A 23,227-nucleotide genomic window follows, 5' to 3' on the forward strand; every position below is an offset into this window, starting at 1 on the left:
ATTCAGATATATTTTTTAAAATTATTTTTAGGAATTTTTAAAATTTAATTCGTATATAATGAGACTGTTGGCACAGACTGTGTTTATTATTATGAAAGAATTCTACTAAGATATTTATATAATATTCTACATAAAAAATACAATTCTTAAAATCTTGAATTTTGTCCGGCATATAAAATTTTTTTAAATTGTTTAATTTTTTAAATTAAAAAATAGATTATAAAAAGAATCAAAATTTAAAATTGTCACAATTCTATTCAAAATACATTAAAAAAGAACAGTTACATAAAGGAGACAGTTTTAGATCTATATTTGAAGAATCTTTGTATATTATTTGTTTTATAGAAGTTATGCTTACGCGAAAAATCCATTACAATAATGAACACTGTGCTCGGACAGTGACCGTTGTCTTAATTATATAATACGAATCAGACTCAAAAAATTCTTAAAAACATATATACACACACACATACACACGCACACGCACACACACACATACACACACACAATTAAAGAGATAGTTTTAAACAAAAAAAAATTTATTTGATTTCAATATATTATTAAAAATATACCTATATTCAATATATTATTTTTTCTTAAAAAAATATTTAAATAGCTCCTGTTTTCAACCCAACCAAAGGTATATATAATATATATATTATATATATCTATAGTGAGGAAAAAGTATAATAACCTTGAAAAATCTCAAAAAATATAAGTTTTACAGAAAAATGTTTCAGACAAAAGTTATATGGTTTTGAGAGGAACATAAAATGATGTCGTTGATTTGACTTTGAATAGTCACTTAAAGGTCACAAGGTCACCTTCAATTCTTTAAATGAACACTATTTTTAATTGCAGATTCTTGTAGCTCACTTCCAAAACACTATAATAAAACTTCTTTTGGTTAAGAATTTTCTGAGATATTTTAAAGTTTGACAAAAAATGAATAGATCTTGCCTTAGATTTTTTTTCTGTAAAACTTACATTTTTCGAAATTTTTCAGGGTTTTCATACTTTTTCCTCATCCTATATATATTACCTTTTAATATCTCTTCAATGTTATCATCAACTGCTAGATAACTGCTAGACACATTCTGTATTAAGATTGCTTTGCAAGATGCTTATAAAAATAAAAGAACTGTACACAAGTAGTTTTCCAATTCAACGTTATAGCAAAACATCTTATACAAAATTTACAATCGCGTTAATTTTGATTTTTTGGAAACATGGCCAGAATGGCGGCGCAAATCTGCTGAGGGTCGATCTCGTGCGGATGAAGCGCCATAACAGTTTGCACTTGCTCTTCGGGAAAGATGTTAGCGAGATGATAATGCAGGCGACGTCGAGCATCTTGGGCGTGCGTGCCCCAGGGTATGTGTAGGCTCGTGGATGACGGGGACGGTAGTAGATTCAGTTGAGGGTCCGAAGTACCTAGTCTCTGAATTGGCGATGGTCGCATCAAGGTGGTACTTTGTGGCGGCCACGCTTTATAAGAGTCTGGAGCGGAAGCGATGCGCATCACGTGCTGATGATGATGCTGAAAACAATCGGGATGGTCCCAGCTGAAATCAGATTTAAAAATGCCCAATTATTTAGTTATTTAATTCACTGAAGGGCATAAATTTTGGTTAAGCATACAACACAGTTGTTTTTATTTTCTATACATTTAAATTTTTAAGTCCGAAATCATTAAATAACTGATATTTATGCTTGAAATTAAATATTGAAATATACATAATATTTGAAAAAGAAAATGTGTTACTAGAGATTAAATGAAATTACGTTTAATTATTTTTTTACAAAAATATTTAGAGAGAAAGAGGGAGACTGCGTACGCGCACACACATATATATATTCTACAATATTATACGTAATTTATTGCATTAATTGTGAAGATAAATTACACATTTAGATGTGAATAGATTTAGATAAATTAGACTCACCTCATGGCAGTAACCGGATACGACGATTCATTACTGGCGTGTCTCGTTAACGGTCGATGTTGCATATTGGAATGCGAAGGACTTATGACTGATTGCTGCAGTTGATCAGCCTGCTGCTGCTGTTGATGTCGCCTGAGCTGATAAAGTCGCGGGTCGCATACTGGGTTTAGGGTTAATTGTCGCTGCAATTTACGGTGCATATTCGCCGGTTCTGGCTCAGGATTACTCACTCTTGACGTGGTCCAATTTACTGCAGGAGGATAGCCTTTAATAGAAAACATGAACACTGCTATTAAACCGTTTAAACTTAGTTCACAAAGTAAAAAAAAGTTTTATATTGCACAATTTAAAAATTTTTATTGTACATATAATTTATATGCAAGACGTTTCATTAAAAAAAATTATTACTTTGAAGATTCTGTGCAAGAGGCATCTGTTGACTGTATACGGCCGGACTAGTTGAGAACAAGTCAGATGTGACATTCTCCACAGATCTACTTTTTGGGACAGGCGACAAGGATTGAACGACGGTCGGCGGTATAGCAGATCTGGCTTTACAGAGTGACGGATGTTGTGGAGACACAGACGCAGTTATGGATGGTAGTGGTAGACTCAGACTAGGTCCACGAGCTTGCAGGTGACGCTGGGCATGTTCCACTAATCGCTCCGTCACGGATTTATGTGGATGTGATCCTCTTTCGGGATGCCAGAATTTGCACTTATTGCCATATGTGCATTTCTAAAAAGCAGATATTTAATTTAATTTTACAAAATGTATTATAAATTAATTTAATATATTTAATATAGTTAATAAAATTTAATATAATTAATTTAATTTAGAAAAAGTATATATATCTATAAAGAAAATTTTTCACATAATGCTTTAATTTCTAAATTTAAGATTTAAAATTTTTTTAAATGTAACGAAAATAAATAAAAGAAAGAAAAAAATTACCTTGGCGTAAGGACACGGAGGTGCTGGGTCGACTTTTTTAGGGGCGATCCTGAGAAAGTTCTCCAACGTAGGTCCACTTCTACCCAGCGGATCATCTGGTGGCATGAATCGGTCATTTACAAAACTGTACATTAGGATTCTTCCTTCGACAACCCTTCTGAATTCAGGATTCTCCTGTGCCAAATCCCGGTAGTTATCGTTACTAACAACAATGCCATCGACTTCGGCAGCCAGTTTCAAGATGTATCGATCATCATAACACACCATACGTTTCCCACCCACCAACCTACGAACATTTATACACAACAATATGATATAGAAATTTATATTACAAAAAATTAGACTATTTTAAGATGCCTGAATCGAACAAAAACAAATTTCCTGATTATCGTACCAACCTAGAAGGTGTGAACACTAGTAAACGATCTCTCTCAAGCTCGCTCAAGATTTCCTGATCAGCAACCGGATTATCGGGTCTAAAGGCTTCTTTCCGCCACTTGGGAACAAAGACGGTAATCTCTTTGTGACCCCTGGCACGGAACCAGTCAACACAGATTTTGATGCCACGACAGGAAAATATCTCCTTGTTGCCGTGACTCATAGCTACATTGCTGCCATCGATGACAATAGGTCTCAAATCTGTTGATAAAATTCCATTCGTTACTGTCGAGGCCAAAATCGACCCTTCGCCATCGTCTACGTCCGCTTCAGCATCCAGCAAGTTATCAACTTCCTCAGGACTGTCAATGAATTTTGGGGAATAAGTTGCTCCGAGTTTGATCAGTTCGGCTAACAGCTCGTTTTGACCAGGATCCGGACCCAGTTTCTGTAAAGCTGCTTGCACCAATCTCTCAGTGTAGCCCAATTTCAGGGCAAATTCTACGCGAGCGGTGTAACCTGAATTTAAATTTATTGTTAATTATTATGATTTCGAAAGGAGAACTTGCAGGAAAAAGCTCTTACCAGGGTTTTGTGTGGACGAAGGTCCATCCACAGTAACGTACTCTGCAAACTCAGCTGCTAAAGTGTCGGATGCAGTACGAGAGATATCAGCATGCGCTGCGGGGGATACCTGTGATTCTGAACCATGTGCGATTGCCGTCGTCGTCATTGTTGTCGTTGTTGTCGTCGCTAAGTCTTCAGCTTCGTAATCGCTGTCATATGAGGAATCTTCAGCGTCTGGCATACTGCTTGCATTCAATACTGTGCACTCTATGTATCTCTGCAAAATTGTTTACATTCATAGTCGTGATAAAGAGATTGAAAAATAAAGGGAAAAAGTTTTGTTATATATCGAATAATCTATATACATGTATAAAATAGAATGTCTGTCCATGTAGTCAACTATAACTCTCCTAAACTTTGACTGGTCTAGAATTTTGCATAAGTACAGTCGAACCTCTTATCCTACGACATTTTCGGTCCGGAATCTTCCCTTTAAACCTTTGATCCTACGACAAAAATTTGAAAGTGGAGATATAATTCCCCTTTCACGGTCGTAGCATAAGAGAATTTTTTGTCGTAAGATAAGAGGTTTCGTAGCATAAGAAGGTCGTAGGATAAGAGACCCGACTGTATAGTATACTTTCTAGAACTCTACGAAAAATATAGATTACCATATTTGAACATCTTAATCCTTCTCCCTGATTTCATCCCTTTAATATTTTGTGATAATTTAAGAAAGTCTATGGTTTTGTCATGGTCAACTATATGTTGTTTGAGTATGCCAAAACATTTATTTTACATTATATAATGCAATAAAAAGCAATAGTTTTTATACCAATAAAATGGAAAAAATAATAATTAACCCTTTGAGTCACAGTGGGTCACCCAGAAACCCACCTTTTTTTCGTAATTTTTTATTGTTTTAACTGCTTTTTTATCAAATTCCGGATTTTTTGTTTCTACAGAGTCTCTAGAACATCAATAAGTGTAAAATAAATATGAACAGTCATTAATTGTTAATTGCAAAAATACCATATATAAACAAACAGTCAAAATTAGTACTTTTTTACGAAAAAATACATTTTCTACTAATCTATTATGACAATAAATACGGCAATTTTTTTATAATCTTAGTACACTCTAAAGTATTTTTCAGAATTTTTTTAGAATTTTCCATCGTGTTGTTTTTGTTAAATCCTCCTTTTTTTGATAAAAAATATATAAAAACAATATTTTCTATTCTAAATTGAAAGTAACAGTTGTATTCTTTTTTAAATTTTTTCTCTAAAGGTTTTTTAGATCGCAGAATCTGAATCTAAAGGAAAAAAAATTTAATATAGGGATCCAATATGGCGGAAGTAAAATTTCGTCTGCCGTATTGGATCCGCCATCTTGAATTGTGAAAATCTGACAACGGATTCATAATCAGCGACTCCAAAAACCCTTATATACCAAATTTTATAAAATACTGACAATTAAAAAAATTCATGACTCAAAGAGTTAAAGAAAGAACGTAAGCGCAGAATTAAAGCAATGAATAAATTGAGTCATTAATTTTTTTTAATAGCAGCCTTATATTTACTTGAAAATATTTTTAATGTAATTGATCAATTCGCTTACTGCTTAAATTTTAAATTTTTGTTCTTCACTCACTTTTATATGTTGTCTTATCGGTCATAAAAGTATAAATAACTGTTCAGAACCAATCCTTGAAAAATATTGTTAAATACAATAATCGAAGGAACATATTTTTTTTATACGTACACAATTCATGATTTAAAGAAAGAATCAATTCTTCAAAGTTAATGCTTGTATTTGATCTTAAATTAAAAACAATTATCATTGACACGTGATGAGATATATAAAAAAATGTTTTATTATTGTTTTATTGAATCGTTGATTTAATTATCAAAGAACCTAAAATTATTTCGTTGAAACTATTCAACAATTTTTTATTTTTATATTCTTATTATTCATATATTTATTTTATTTATATATTTTATATGTTTATACATTATACTCTATTTTACATTATATTTCATTCAATTATATTATTATATTATACATATTTTTACATTATGTTTTCATTTAATTATATTTTTATTTTATTGTTTTACTAAGTTTTATTTTTTATTTTGTATGTGTATGTATATGTATATGTAAATATACATATTTATGTATAATAAGAAACATGTGCATACATATTTACACATATACATTTCAAATTGTAATTCCTTACATATTTATATATAGGATGTCACAGGTAATTGGTGAAAAACCTGTTAATGGCAGATTCTTGAGATCATTTGGAGTCGATTTTTCCTTAGTGAAAATATCGAGAGACGACATTATTTTTTGCAAATTTCCAATTTTTATCATTACATATCTTTGTAATTAAGCCTTAAATTAAAATTCTATTACAGTATCTATTACAGTACTCTACCTGAAATTAACCTAAAAAGAATGTAGTTTTGGTAACTTTTTAACTTCAAAAAGTTTAGTTTGCAAAATGCGTTTTTTTTCAATCCCTCATAACTCGAAAATTATTGATGTCTCGACATTTTCGCTGAGGAAAAATCGTCCCCACATGATCTCAAAAATCTGCCATTAGCAGGTTTTTCACAAATTACGGGACACCCTGTATATTTTTTATGTTTTTATTAAAAATATTAAAAATATTTTTTATTTCTTTTTTATTGTATATTTTTTTATTAAAAAAATATTATATATATCTTTAGAAAAAGTCGCTTTTCCTTCTCTCTTTTTTTAAAAAATCACTATCCTTACCACTGGCTACATGCACTCACGTTCACGCGTAATTTCTTTAAAGATGCACTGTGCGTGTTTCTTGATGCCTATGTGGAGAGGTATACATATCTCTATTAAGTTATATATCTAACTTTTGTTTGACATTTTAATATTAAACCGATAAAGTTTGAAGATATTCAAATTTCTTTTGATATTGAATGTGTCACACAAACGCTCTATAATATTTTGGATAATATATTGGAAATACAGCAATTCGAGATCACGAAATCAATGAGTGACTGCTTTGATGATGCTTCCCTCAAGTGGCTTTAAACCCAACTGAGTCACGCATCGTATGTTTTGGTTTCGATAAACTTTAACTTGTAAAGATATCCGTAACCGTTCTGGATATGAAGATTTTCGATCAGAATCAGTTTTTTCCTTTCTATCAGTTCTCGAATGAAATAATGCTGAATATTTATGCATTTTGATCTTGTGTGAAACACAGAATTTTTGGCAAGCTTTAGAGCTCTTTTTTTTCTTGTCTTCGAATATAATGAATCGAATCATCTTTTTTAATTCCAGTTTTAAGTTGACTTTTCGTAGACAGCATTCTTTGTTAATTACTTTACAACTAGAATTATGTATTCCGCTCCAGTGGAGAAAAATGTAATAGTCCGCTATTTTCTGAACTCTCAATTGATCACTCCCGATGATAGCGTAAATGCACACCAGATCATCAAACCATGATACATCTTCCCCATCGATGTTCACGTAACTCAAGATGAGGTTTGAATTATTGAGTATCGACAGCATCCCTTTGGGTTGTAGTATTCTCTTGGTTACTATTTTGTGTTCTCTTGCAGGGAAGACGTCTGTCGACCTAGCCCCCCCACCTTGTAAAAATAAAAAAACAAATACTGCAAATTTACGAGCTATTTATGAGCTTTCATATCCCGCAAATTAAAAATTTTGAGCTCGTCACACTAGGCAGGAATTTAATAATTTTGGTGGGGGGGCTGAGTCGACGTCGACTCAGCCCCCCTCGCCCCTTAAAAATAAAAATATTTAATCGTTCTTTGCGGCAGAATTAGGAGCTATTTATGAGCTTTTAAAATAATATAATTTCGATTTTTGAGCTCACCGTTTTAACCCCAAAACAACCCTTTCATTATTTAACTCAAGAGAGAACTATGCTTAAAATGAAAAAATTTAACACTTTTGCGGGTAAATATTGTTTATTGATTTATGAGCTCTCAAAATACGTGTATTTTGATTATTGAGCCGCAACCCCTTTATAGAAAAACCACCCTTCGTCTCCCCGGCACAAGAGAAAACTATACTTAAAATGAAAAAATTTAACACTTTTGCGGATAAATATTGTTTATTGATTTATGAGCTCTCAAAATACGTGTATTTTGATTATTGAACTACGACTCCTTTACAATGAAACTACTCCCAAATCTTTCCAGCACAAAAGAAACTATACTTAAAATAAAAGAATTTATTTTACGATTAAATATTGTTTATCGATTTATCAGCTCCAAAAATACGAGCGATTTTGATTATTAAGTTGCAACCTTTTTACAAAAATAATCACCACGCATCTCCTTCACATAAGAGAGAACTGTAAATTTAAAATGAAAAAAAATTATTATTTTGCGAACCTATAAGAAGCATTAATAATATAAAATATTTAATTATAAAACAGTTAATACGAAATATTTAATTTCTTTCATTTTAAGTATAGTCCTCTCTTGTGCCGGGGAGACGAGGGGTGGTTTTTCTATAAAGGGGTTGCGGCTCAATAATCAAAATACACGTATTTTGAGAGCTCATAAATCAATAAACAATATTTATCCGCAAAAGTGTTAAATTTTTTCATTTTAAGTATAGTTTTCTCTTGTGCCGGGGAGACGAAGGGTGGTTTTTCTATAAAGGGGTTGCGGCTCAATAATCAAAATACACGTATTTTGAGAGCTCATAAATCAATAAACAATATTTACCCGCAAAAGTGTTAAATTTTTTCATTTTAAGCATAGTTCTCTCTTGAGTTAAATAATGAAAGGGTTGTTTTGGGGTTAAAACGGTGAGCTCAAAAATCGAAATTATATTATTTTAAAAGCTCATAAATAGCTCCTAATTCTGCCGCAAAGAACGATTAAATATTTTTATTTTTAAGGGGCGAGGGGGGCTGAGTCGACGTCGACTCAGCCCCCCCACCAAAATTATTAAATTCCTGCCTAGTGTGACGAGCTCAAAATTTTTAATTTGCGGGATATGAAAGCTCATAAATAGCTCGTAAATTTGCAGTATTTGTTTTTTTATTTTTACAAGGTGGGGGGGCTAGGTCGACAGACGTGCAGGGAAGATGTTAAGCTGTCTGAGTGAGGTCACATATGCGATGTTCAGACGAGTTAAAACTGCGAGGTTTCGTTTTCATCAGTTTGGATTTTCTATCGAATGTCATTTTTCTTCAAAAAAATCATCGAAAACTGCATTGCACAACTCTTTCCTATTGTCAGACTGCAAACTCTTGGAGTTTTGACTAAAACTTTATATTCCTAAAAAGCTTTGAAGATATCCTTTTCCTGTGACAAAAATTATACTTTGCACTATGGAATAATCGTCGATGAAGACCGAAGTGCTTCCCTATTCTTCTTCATTTTCAGAACTTTTTTAAAAACCAGAATTTATATAATACCATATATTTATATATCTATCCATACGCATACAGGCATGCACACATAAATTCGCCCTCATTATTGTTGGTGAAAATTAACGAAATTATATTTTTTATTGCTAAATAATTCCATAAATATTGGCTATAACTTAGGACATGTTTTTATGATTTTCTACGCAAAACTGAGTGATTTTTAAAAAATGTATCATAAAAAATATTTTTTTCTGTGTTTAAAAAAACAACGTTTAATTTTACATAAGTAGAACATTTTAAGCGCGCGCTATTTATTTTATGTATGTATATATTGTGTTGTATGGTTATATTGTGTATGTTACAGTTAAGCGTTAAAGTCTTTTTCCGCAATGCTAATTGATTGTTGAATATTTAATTTTAATATTTACCGTTAGTTTTAAGAAAGCATCCTTTTTTCTTTTTCTTTCTTTCTTTTTCTTTACTTAATATTATATTTCTTCTTCTTCTTTCTTTCATCTCTTCTTTTTTCTATTAATTACACAAATATAAATTACATAATTAATATACATATAATATCATGGAAAAAGTTTATACATAGGTTCATCATATACAATACATGCATATCTAATATATGTACCTTTCTTTTGTCTTTCTTTTTCTCTTCTTCGTTTTCTTTAACTTTTTTTATAACTTTTCTTTAATTTAATTTTTTTACAAATTGTCACACAAACTGTCAAAATTTGACAGCTGCAGACGACAGGCGCGGAGCAAGTCGCAATAACGCACTTGACAACGAGACATCGAGACAATCAATCAGCATCGCGGAAAAGCGATGATAATGTCAATACCTATCATGCCTTTTTTTAGAGAGGGATTGTAAAATTTATTAGTTAAAATTGAAGATAACCACCTTTTTTTCTCTTAAAATTCTATAAATTTTCTTTGAGATATTTTTGCTTAATTCAATTTTTGAAATATTCGGCTGAAGTGTCAAAATTGGATATTCTGTATACTTTAATATAGTATACACAAAACATTTACGTGTGTATATGTAAATAATTTTATTTTGTTTCTAAAATGAGAAAATACTGGTATGTATAATATCAATATTTAAAGTGCCTAAATATCAATAAAAGCGGAAATAATTTGCATATTGTAACAAGTGCATACCGACAACTGATAAGAACTAATCCATACTCTATTTGTGACAATACTATTTCTTTCACCGTCCCGTTATTTAATCGTGCCCCCGTTATTCTTTATGTTGTAGCTATAACTCGATATTATTTATTTTCTCAATGCCAATTACACAGTTCAACAAAATTTTTTACGAATTCAAAAATGAAAATAATGATTTTTCTATGTAATATAGTTTGTTGTAAATCCTAATTATAAGTCTAGTCTATGTGGCTTTAAAATGTTCACAATAATTTGCAAAAAATTGAAGTTAAAGTTATGAAAAAATTTTATCGCCATAAAATGGATAACATGAATATTTTTACTTCTAAACAACTATTCAAATTCCATCTCAAATTTTATTTTGCATTACAAATAATTATGTAAAATATAGAAACAAATTTAATTTTTAAAAATTTTAATTTTCTCTGCATTGCAAAATGTATAAAGTTATAAGAAAAAGTTTGAAATTAAGGTGTTCAATTTTAAATAATGTTTAATATAAATTTGAAAACTTTCCTTTAAGAAAGCTAGTAACATTTATAATAATTTTGCATAAGGACTACCAGTAAACATTATCGATTAAAAGAAATAAATAATGTATCAATTAAAAAGAATAAAAAACAAAAAAAAGAAACAAGTAGTATAATGTCATTTTTTTTTAATAAGAAATACTGATTTCTATTTCCACTTATGTAATCAATTATCCTTTTTTTAGATTCTGTGTTTAATATTGTCACTAAAAATATTTGACAAAATAACTGCATAAGAAAATTCGTGTGCGCGCAGCTCGTCTCCGGTTCAATAAATTATCGTAAATAGGGCATAGCTCTCTCAGGTTGGCGGATGTAACCATTTGCGGAGTTCCAGGTGAAAGTAGAGAGACGTGAGAGCAAGAGGGAAAAAGAGAAAAGTATAGTGGTTATCAGAATTGCTTGTTCCACCGGCACAACAACAATGTAATGTAATGTTACAGGTGTTAAAGCCAGTTAAAGCTGTAAAACTCATAAGCCTCAGAAACTTCTTATATTCAACAATTTAAGATTGGCTAATTTCGAAATCTAAACTAGCATTACATATCGCGACGAATTTCTCGACAACCTTCATTCGCATCGTCATTCCCCACTCCCGGATCTAACTTAATGTATCGGGTACACGTGAAGAATGACGACGAACGATATGTACGTGGCATACATAAATATAAATAATTAAATCACTTGTGTTTAGTTTTTTAATATTAATTATGAAAACAATTATTAAATTTAATATGATCAAATATGAAAACAACACAAAAATCCGGATCTGTAATCTTCAAATTCTAAAGAAGTTCAATCTATTATATAAGAATATAACAGCATCTTTTTGATTACAAAAAACAAAATATTTTTACCAGAAACCAAATTAATTTGTATTTTTTCCTTTAAGCAAAATTTAATTAGTCAAAATCTCTTTGCAAATTTTAAAAATATCTATCTTGATAACTATGTTTTAAAAGAGATTTTAGTTAATTAAAAGTTTATTTAAAATTAGCAAAAAAAGAATTTCACGATTTATCAAGTACAATTCCTCTAAAAAGCTCTTTTTTTGTTTGAGACTTATAGAAAAAATTATTTGTATTTTAATGTACTTGTTAACACAAATTTTGGAAATTTAATGCATGTAGATAAAGGTATTCCAAAACCACTGGATATTTTTTTAATAATAAATTTTCTTGATCAAATTGGATCGATTTTTCAAGGAAAATTAACTAAAGTTAACTTTAATAGAAATTTAAATTGAGACTTAATTATAAAACTATATGATAGTAAAAAATGGAAACTTGCAAAAACTAATGACCTCTCTCTCTCTCTCTTTCTCTCTTTCTCTCTCGATATTTTTGTTGAGGAAAAATCATCTCCAAATTGGTCATAAAATTTGTTATTAAAAGGACATTTGTTACAATATATAGTTAAAAGCTATACAAATTTCTTCTGGATAATAGCATTTCTGAGAGAGTTGGTACAAGTAATTACTTCATTACGTTATTTTTTTATCACATAAAAATAGTACTTATTTATTATCAATAGTACAGTTGTATTTTCCTCAAAAGTTCTTTTGCTATTTTTAAAGAAACAATCTATTCCGTAAATAAATCTTGCGTTCTTTCTAATTTTACATTTTTCTTCTTTCTAAAGGAATCTATTTTTTAAACAAATCCTGCACTTAATTTTCGTTGTTTCTAAAGGAACAATATATTCCATAAAGACATTTTGCTTACAGTCTCTGCTGTTTTCAAAGGAATAATATATTCCATAAACAAATTTTACATGCATGAGTTATTTTACATATACAAATAGATATTCTATTTATATTTCTACAGTTGATATAATTATTTTGTAATTATATATTTTTCCTTCTTGCTTCTGAAAGAAATAATATCCTGTAAAATATATTTTTTCAATAAATTTCGTATATAATTTTTATTTTTGTTACTTTAAAAGCAATTTTTTATTCTATAAACATACAAGAGATATATATTTCCAGATAAAAAATTTCTCAAAACATAATATGTATCAATAAAAATAGTATATTAAAATATTATATTAAAATAATTATAATGAATAAAACAAAATTTTATGCAAATAAATTTAATGCTACTATGATCATTAAAACTAACATTTTTTACCAACATAACAAAAAACTATTAATATTAATTTGTTGTATTAAATATGAAATAACAGGCCGTTTCGCAAGAAAATCGAGTTTAATAGTATATTTTAGAAAAATTTTTTAGCAAAAAAGATGACGTAAATCTATTATTTTGATTCCATTAAGAGTTCTCATTGTATATGTGGCAAAATAAAATAATCATAAATGTTGTTCTAATATTTTTGTAATGTTTTTTTTTACATTTTTTAAAATTGTACATTATCAAAATAACATTACACACATGATTTTTATAATTCTGTGTTTCAAGAAGTATTTTTTTTTGCAAGACAAAGTAAGACTTGCAATAAAACACATTGACAAAATGTGACAAGAACGGAGCAATAGGTGTAAAAATAACATTACTTTATTATGTACAATCCAAAAATTAATGAAAATTACAGAAATATTAAAATAACAATAATTATTTACTTTAATGTAAGAAATCTTCATATTAGGATGCTCACAAAACCAATTAATAATAGGGAGTTTGCATAATTTTGAAAAACAATTGCATTTTATTTATATATAGTTTTAAATGTAATTATTTTTTTCGTAATTTTTTAATGCAAATTAAGCGAGAAAATCAATAATAAAAATTACATTATTTGAAATTGTCGAATACGATTCGGAAACGACCGAGTCCTCCCGAACGCGATGTGACGTCACAGTGCAATATCTGCATTCGGGAAGACGCTAATAGCGTCTCCTCAAACCTAACCAATATATACAGTGACAACACACTATTTTTATTTATTAAAATATCCAGTTATTGTGAAAATGGGCAAAGGTAACACGTACAAAACCTGTTTTGTACCTCTATGTAAAAGTACAACAATTAAAACATCCAATGAATTGTTTTTCTTTGTACCTCGAGATCAAGAATGACCGAATATCGCAATACAGAATACAGAAAACAAACGTTTGAAACTATTGCACTGTGACGTCAAGCACTCCAACCAATCAAAATCGTTTTCTCACAATTTAAATTTTATTAAATTTTAATTTAATTTTTTAATACCTTTCTATTGATTAAAATTTAAAATTTTCTTATAAATAAGTTTATAATAATATATATTTAAATTACATATAAAAAATGTATGTTTTTTTTAATGCAAACTCCCTATTGAAAAGCAAATATTAAAAAGAGGCAGAAAAAAGAAGCTATACATAAATTGACTCCTTTCAAGTAAAACAAGGTCCAAGCCAATGTGATTTCTTGAGTTATAATATTTTAGAGCCATATATTTTTGAACATCCTATATAAAGATTTGTGTGTTTGGCTAATTATAAGTGTATAATACCAATACTCAAGTAGAAAAGTGATGTCAAAAGACGATATAATGACGCCTATTGTTATGGCCTAAAATATCGGAGGCTAATATAATGGACATTTAAAAGACGTCTTTTCTTGGATCAACCTAAAACACTATTTTGAAGTCGTCCAAAGTTCTTTTATAACTTATAGTTCTTTCGTCCACCGCTATGCAACGCACTATGCGTATTAAGAGATCAAAAGCAGTATTTAATTCTTCCTCAGTTTGATTTTTTATACATTCCAATAAAAGATTTAGATATTAAATTAATTGTTAAAAAATTGAACAGATAAATGTACAAATAAATAACAAATCATTTGTTTATTGTCTATTTAAGAGAAAGAGAGAGAGAGATATATAAAATAGAAGTTTTATTAATATTACCTAAATATATTAATTTTATTTTATCTAGATTACATATTAATATGTATATATTAAAATTGTCATATTGCTACTTTTGTCGTCAAAAGCGTCAAAAAATGACGACTTGTAGATGCAACTTGATGTCGACGTCATTTTCTTATAGGATTTTATTTAGGACTTATGGTTTTAGCACTAATTGGTCATTTTATCATTATATATACCAAAATCTATCATTGTTACAACGTCATTTTTTATGAATATGGATAATAATATTTATATAAACTAAATTTGTATCCAAAACTAAATTTGTCATTATCAATCTATGTTTGAACTTTAATTAGCATAAACTTTTATTTCTTAATAACTAACTTTTCAACTTGTCAATATTTTTTTTATATTAATAATTTTACATCATTTTATTGTAATTTTCTTAATAACATTAATAATGTGATATTAAGTTATGATTATATAATAAATAAAAAAAATCATATTAAGGAGGGAATTCGATCTAGAGGCCTGATTTTTAGGCTTTTTTTGCACATTTTTTATAAAAAACGGAAGATCAATTAAAATAAAAGTTTTTCCTATTTGTTAAGCAACTTTTTAAGTATCTTTTAAAATTTTTTTATTGAAAAATTCCAAGAATTAAGCTGCATGTAGCAGTTCTTCTAAAAAAAAAGTAATTGCAAAAATTCAAAAAGATTCTTAGAATATATGAGTTTGGGTATCGCCCGAAGTAAAATTATCAAAAAATATTAATTTTTTTAAATTCTACAGCCTTTTAAAGACGAAAAAAGTAGCCGAAAAATTGAGACTTATTTTCAAAGTGACACCGTTTTGTTATTTTTACATATTTTTTAAAAATCCTACTTCGGGCAATACCCAACTCATATATTCTAAGAATTTTTTTGAATTTTTTGTTTCTGATAAGCAGAACGGCCTCAATCGTGTGCACCGTGCAACTACTTTTTTTATGGGTTGAGAAGAACTGCTATGTGCAGCTTAATTCTTGGAATTTTTTAATAAAAAAAATTTTTAAAGATACTTAAAAAGTTGCTTAACAAATAGGAAAAACTTTTATTTTAATTGATCTTATCCGTTCCTTATAAAAAATTTGCAAAAAAAGCCTAAAAATCAGGCCTCTAGATCGAATTCCCCCCTTAACATGTTGAAAATGAGTTATTAAGAAAAGCTAATTAAAATTGGAAAAAAAAGATTGATAATGACAAATTATATATATATATACATATATGTATACACACACAAACACAAAATATACTTGTATTTTTATTATTATTATAATAAATTATATGCTTGATTATATGTTTAATATGAAGGAATATAAGATTATGTATATAATAAGAATATCAGAAATATATTGCACATTATCTATACAATATCATTAACAGATACGATTATTAAGAAGTTTAAATAATAAGAGTTCAAATTGTTAGAAAGTCTGCGAAAAGATAGATCAACCGGAAAACACCAATTTTCCGAAGAAAGTTCCGTCACTTTCTCTCCCGTACTACTTCTCTCTCAAAAATATTATTATTTATTTTATATTAAATAAATATCACGTATTTATATTCGGTGAGATTATATAATATGCATATATATAAATTTCATCATAAATATAATTAATAAACTATAATATAATAATAATAAAAAGCCACTAGATTATGTCAGTTGTATATTAGATTGAGAAAAATTAAATGAGAACAATTTTAAATCACATTAAGATAGCAGAGATATTTTAAATAGGGGAACGTGGGGTAGAACGGCCAATGTAAGCATTGAGCAAGTTTTCAACATATTAAAAAAAAATAAATCAATCTTTTTTTTACTAAAAATATTCTTTGGAATATCCACTATAAGAAAAAACACAAGTATGTTATAAAATAATAGTTTAAATAGACGAGATTATTGATTTAGTAAAAGCCTAGATTTTCGTGATATGTTTTTCATGCGGGGTATAATGGACTAACGCCAAAACTTGTTTATTTCATTAACATTGATGTCTAAAACTTCTTAAAAGTTGTACATTATAATATGATATATAGAACATAAGAATATAGATTTGTATTTTTAAATGATAACTATAAATTAATAAATAAAAACAATTCTCTTGTTATAATAAATATTTTTCTCTTTAAAACATGGAAAAATATCCTTTAATGTAATAATTTTTGGCATTAATTTTGAAAGATAGCATCTATGTATATTCTCTTTCTTTCTCTAGTATAAAAATAAAAAGTACAACATTTCGTGGGCTAATATTTCATTAAGCCTCAAAATGTATTTATTTACTTTTGATCATTTAAAAAATTATAATTAATCAATATTTACGTAGACACAGTATAAAATTAATAAGAAAAAATCATTTTAAAACATAAATGTATTTACGGTAATAAAAAATAGAATTTTATCATTGTTTACCTTATGTAAATATATCAAAGAATTACAACTCACAATCAGTCGCGGAGAGCACGACAAGTGTATTAAATATTTTATAACAACTTTCAACTAAAAATATTGCGACCACTGATAACAGCACGCAGAAAGAGACACCTAATAGCAATAATTGCAACATATTTCATGACTTGGATTATTATTGTTTTTATTGCTATTCTTAGCTTTTTATTATTTTAAAATACACAAAAAGTTAAAATTCAATGCTGCTCATCATTATACAAAATAGTCTTATTTAATAAATTGTGTCCGCTTGAAATATTCCCTAAATTAGTTTCATATATGTAACTTTCAAGTGATACGTTATAGAAAAATAGACAAAAAAAAGAAAGGGTACAATCCAGTTGCCTGTACTATATCATCTAATAATATATTGATGTCTACTCATATATAAATCATATATAAATCACTCATATATAAATCACATAATATATATTGATTAATAGAAATGTAACAGCGAGTTAATATACTTTGCTAAAAAGTAAAATAAAATAGCAAAATGTAAATGTAAATATAAATCTAAAGATGAAGTACATATATATAAGATTTAGATTTAAGAAAAAACTGAAATTATCGCATTTAAAAATCATTTATGTCGCTAACATACTTAACTTTTTAATAAACATAAGTAGCAGCTAAAATCTTAGATTAGGATACTCACCTTGACAACATATGTCAAGGTTAAGGTCATCGAGATTGGATCTCCTTTTCTGGAGTTTTATTTAATGAAAAAAAACTTCATCAATATCTCAGATACCAAAATGTCAACAACATGTCAACAATATGACAGCAGATCCAATCATAACTTTACATCAGATATTTTTTTTTATCCACTGTCCAGAATTGCTTACTTTCTATCGACATAAGTTACTGATATATTGTAAAAGAAAAATGCAATTAAAATGCATCACCTGTTATTATTCCGTGTTGTTAAAAATGTGCCGAATATATCTCAAACGAGATTTGCTGTATCAGTTATGGTGATGGTAAAAATATATTAAAAATTGAATATGTTTTGACATCACGATGCGATAACAGAAATGGAGCAAGAATAGTACATGCTTGTCATGACAACTACTATACAACATAGTAATAATGGAATAGTCACGTGTAAAAAAAGTGACTGTTCAAATTAAATGTCAAATTAAATTTTTTATTAGCTATTTTTATTACCTAAATGCGTTTTAATTAATGGCTTGATAAAAAAATTACAGAGAACTTTTCTACTTGGATTATCATGATCGACGTTATTATGCACAAATATATTTATTGCATCACTTTTAAGACACTATGTACGTAAAAATTTATTTATAGACCTCACAATTAAATATTATACAATAAAAAAAAATTTAATTTTTTTAATTGAAGATTTTTGACCAGTTTTCACTTGATAACACAAAAAGTTCCTGTGTAACCTGAAGACAGGTTCCTCTCTTATGGTTCCTGCAAAGTGACTTATCAACCTCCTTAATATTTTGAATTTTCACGAACAAAAACCAAATAGAAAAATGACAGATAGTGAAATATCTATAAATAAAAAAAAAATCTCGGAAAAAATATATAATATGCAAAAAGGAAGTAGTTAACAGAACTTTGCATGTAAGAATACATACAAATTTAAAAATAAATAGAAACTTTCCGATCTTAAGACACATTTTACACCAAAGAGGCTTATAGTGCAATAATAATTTTCGATTTTTTAATAATGAGCAATATTACTTGAAATAAAATGTTTCCATACAAAAATATTTTTATCAACTAAATTAATTTATAAAGTAAAATGTGCTACAAAGTAAATGTTAACATTAAGAAATTGAAATAATTCTTTTGTAAATAAACACAATCATATACATATACAAACAGTTTATAAACTGTTATGATTTGAATAATTAAAAATCTCTTTTATCGTAATTAAATTCGCATACTTTAACTTTCAAGTGGCAAAATTCATCAGCCGGAATTCACATACTTTCATGATCAGAATCATAAATAATTACATAATAGATATTTGAAATTTCTGATACTTTAAAAGATACATACTCCATATTACCTGAACTAAAATTTTCGAGAACTTGCGTAAACAAATTTTAGTGCGATGGCACAATGTTGTGAAGAATTCCGAATACTACCTAACCTAACCTAACCTATCGAAATTCCACATAACTTTAACTTCAAGTAGCTTTTTATCACAGGATGATAAAGGATATACCTTTCTATATTATATCTTTCTGTAGGATAATATTTCTTCTAGGAATATTGTGAAAATCATAGCACAAAAAAACACAACATAACTTGGAGAATAAGTATATTATTTAATCATAATCAAACAATTTTGGGAATAGTAGAAATCGTGGAAAATACTTAATTGTAATTGATTAATTTTTATTTCTGCTATTTTATATTTTATATATATTGTGACTTACAAGTAAACACATTTCTTTTTACTTTTTTATTTTTTAATTACATATATTTAATATTACGCGTTTTTAAATTATACATTATTTTTTTTTTATTTTAAACTTTAAATAATTAAATATTTTAAATAAAATTATATTTTGTGGAGCTTCTTGACATATGTATTTTTATCAACACAAGATGATTTTTCTGAATTCTTTGATTTTATTGATTGTGTATGTGCATTTTTAATCGGTAAAATAAAATAAAATTATTGCATTGGTTTTAAATTTTGACAATATTTTAATTGACTGCAATTCAACAAAAAAATTAGAATTATTATTATCTTTAACTTGTTTCCTTTGCAATCTGACCAGAAGGAAGGTAATTCAAGAAAGTTGTTTGTCGAATTTTTTTCTATGAGAAGTTCGCTTCATAAAAATTCAGTTTCTGATTATCATTTAATAATATTGCTAAAGAAGACTATCTGATTTAATGTTGTATGTCGAATTTTTACAAATGTATTACGTTAACTTAAGAAGATATTGCTTTCTGACAAAAATGCGCCAATTTGGTGTTTGAGATATAATATGTCTCTTAATTATTTAATAAAAACGGATATAATATTATAAAAAAAAATTTCGATTACAATTTAAAAATGCAGATATTTAAAAAATTAATATTTTTTAATCGATATGAAAATTGTTCTGAATAAAATGTCTGTTTATATAGTAAGTAGTCACATTTCTGTGATCATCTTCATCAAGGCGTAGTATGAGATTCAACCGGATTCGACATACTTCCAACAAAGCAGACGCGGGCTGAGTTTCGAGTGATTAATGGAGCTGATCGCGACTGTCCACTTTGCTATGCTCTCTTGCGATTGCGTGAAAGGCCAGAACGTCAAGTATTCAACCCGGAAGCAAATCCTCGATAATGTACGAATACAATTTTTTACCGACATAATTTTCTTCGATTACAATCTTTTTTTTCTTCATTCGCAAATAAAACTTTTGTTTATTTTATCCTTCATTACAAATAATTTTATAATTGATAATTTATATATATATATATATATATATATATATATATATATAAATTTTTAAGAGCCATTTCAATATTCTTTCTGACCATTTAGGAGATAATTTTTCTTTAGCAAAAATATCGAAAAGTCACTCATTTATCACACATCATTATCTTTCACAACTTTTAATTTTGTATATAGTTTTATATACAATTAAATTAGAATTTCTTAAATTAAAATTTGGTTAAAATTAATTGAAAAATATAATTTTGCTACCAATTCTGCTTTTTTTTAGAATTTAATTTGCCGAAGACTCTTTTCTGTTGACAATTGGAAATTTTTGTTAAAAATAATTAATTCTAAACTAGCCAAAACATTTTATTAAAGGGATTCCAATCTTTTTCTTTTGAAATACTCCAAATATACAAATATATTTATATATAATTGCAACCTATAACTATATTTATATGTAATAAATATTCACACATCATATTTATATGCTAAAATATTTAGAGATCTGTGGTTGCGGCTTATTGTAAAAGATTCCGATTGTATGATCAAACTATTCAAGCAAGCCAAAGTAGATAATTTGAGCTTTTTTGGACATTTCGAATAGAATGTTCAACTTCTTTCAAAGAATAAAAAATTCAATTCTTTATATTAAAAAAAATTTATGAACAAAATTATTATTCATTGAAAAAAATAAATAGCTCGTATTCGTTCAGGTTCTTTCGCGATACATTTTCTAATTTTATGCAACATATCATATCAAATATAAATAAATAAATTCAATTCAAATAAATCGAGTTGTTCGAATATCTTCAAGCTTGAACGATTTAAACATTTGAAGGTTTGATCTTAAAATTTGAATTGTTCAAACTAGGTATTTGATTACTTGAAAATTCTATAAAAAATTAATTAAAAATTAATTAACATTCATTTCTTTTCTTATCGTATATTATCGACAATATAGGGCGATCAATTAGCAGCCAAGTGACGATTCGATGTAAACCGGATGACAGCTAATCGCGCAGATAATTATAGTCACGTTTAACGTCAGCCCGATTACGGCGACTAACATCACGCCACGAGATGAGTGATAATTACGTGTGTCGCAATTTGGAGCCGTATCCGGGGTTGACTATAAATTCTTTTATGTATAACTAAAAACAGTGGCAATTGCAAATTTTTGAAAAAGGATGAAAAAAGTAACAAAAAAAAAACAGAATTATAAGTTTTTACTTTTTAATTTTTTTTGCTAAATTTTTATTTATTTGCTATATATCACGTAATAGATAAAAGATGCATATTTTTCTAATATTTTCACTTACTTAATAGGAATTACAGTTATCAAAAAAGGGTGGAGTTTTACATTTAAATAAATTGTCATCAATAATGTTTAAAAAATATCTCTAAATAATATGATTACTAATCTGTGGATCTCTACGATTCTTTCTATAAAACAAAATTTTATGAAGAAAAGTCAAAACAAATAATCGTGCTATTTTTCAAATAATTTTTTTTTAGAGGAAATTTATTAAGTGCTCAAAAGCTCGAATTTTTAAATAAATTCCGTGATTTTAAAGAATTATATGTCAAAGGCAAATACATCTAAAATGATCTTGTCGTCACAACTCGATTGACAGTTAGACATTCGATATAGATTCACCTTTCCAGCGACCGTCATCTCATCCGTGGATTATGAAGCGTAGATCCTTTTCACATACAAAAAAATTGCTCAAACGGGAGCGGCAGTGGCAGTGGGTTTGCACTTTTTAATGGCCGGTCGGACAACGACACATTTCACCATGCATGCACCATAATTCACACCGATCGCTTATATAATTATGTATCACTGATCGTTGAAGATCGCGCCGTACATTTCTTTCGTTTACGCTGCGATGATCGACGAAATGTAATAACTGTATGCGGATGCAGACGCGTGAACGCGAAACACATCCGATCGACGGCGACCGACAAGTGAATGGACATACCTCCTCTACTACTACTATCGCACGCGCGATGTTGCTCGGGTTGCTCGCTCTCCCTCCCCCTTGCCCCGCGCGTGACCCACAATAAGACTTCGCTCGTGATTGTCGCAGCGATCACGTGACTACCCCGACTAGGGCCGTACGCAGAAATGGTAGATCGGTGGCAATTGTTTTAGACACGTAGAAAATTTTCGAAATTCCTTCCTTCTTCACGGTATTTACTCAAATCTTATAAAAAAATCCTCCGACCTTTTTCAAAGGTATTTTTGTTTAAAATTTCAAGAAAGATTGTGGTAAAAAGGAAAGAGAAAAATTATCAGAAAGAATTTTTCTAAAATTTTATTGAATTCCATAAAATTTTATGAGAATTCTCTAATTTTTCGAAGTACAAAAAAATCTGAAAATTCCAAGTTTTTCCATATTTTTCTAGAAAATGGAAATATTATTTTTGCATCTGAAAATTGTATATAATGTATATATTATATTATTACTCTGAAAATTGGATATGCAGTGTGTAATTATATCCCAGATAACAATATTATTATAGTTTCATAAA

The 23,227-nt window shown here is 28.3% G+C and overlaps 1 protein-coding gene across 4 annotated transcripts; it reads right to left on the bottom strand.

The window, feature by feature from the left end:
- Positions 1 to 145: 145 nt before the first annotated feature.
- On the bottom strand, positions 146 to 22,692 carry LOC140675625 (endoribonuclease rege-1-like). Of its 4 annotated transcripts, none has more exons than XM_072910214.1 (7): positions 6,654 to 7,637; positions 3,865 to 4,123; positions 3,300 to 3,798; positions 2,902 to 3,187; positions 2,355 to 2,685; positions 1,947 to 2,211; positions 146 to 1,565 (listed from the first exon to the last, which is right to left on the bottom strand). In XM_072910214.1, exons 2-7 carry the CDS (start codon positions 4,085 to 4,087, stop codon positions 1,208 to 1,210), a joined length of 1,962 nt encoding a protein of 653 aa, XP_072766315.1. In that variant the 5' UTR covers positions 4,088 to 4,123; positions 6,654 to 7,637; the 3' UTR covers positions 146 to 1,207. The 4 variants fall into 4 exon arrangements, with proteins under 4 accessions (XP_072766315.1, XP_072766313.1, XP_072766314.1 ...); XM_072910212.1 differs by having other exon boundaries at positions 6,634 to 7,637; XM_072910213.1 differs by lacking the exon at positions 6,654 to 7,637 and adding an exon at positions 4,212 to 4,710.
- Between the last annotated feature and the right edge of the window lie 535 nt (positions 22,693 to 23,227).

The sequence above is a fragment of the Anoplolepis gracilipes genome, unplaced genomic scaffold (assembly GCF_047496725.1).
Source record: "Anoplolepis gracilipes unplaced genomic scaffold, ASM4749672v1 Contig20, whole genome shotgun sequence".
NCBI classification, from domain to species: Eukaryota; Metazoa; Arthropoda; class Insecta; order Hymenoptera; family Formicidae; genus Anoplolepis; species Anoplolepis gracilipes.

What these genes read in the sequence shown, in the direction of transcription:
- LOC140675625 (XM_072910210.1), bottom strand. An exon ending in CTAGTGTTCACACCTTCTAG is followed by an intron (nt 3,188 to 3,299) that starts GTTGGTACGATA and finishes AAATGTTCGTAG; the next exon opens with GTTGGTGGGTGGGAAACGTA. An exon ending in CTCCGTGTCCTTACGCCAAG is followed by an intron (nt 2,686 to 2,901) that starts GTAATTTTTTTC and finishes TCTGCTTTTTAG; the next exon opens with AAATGCACATATGGCAATAA.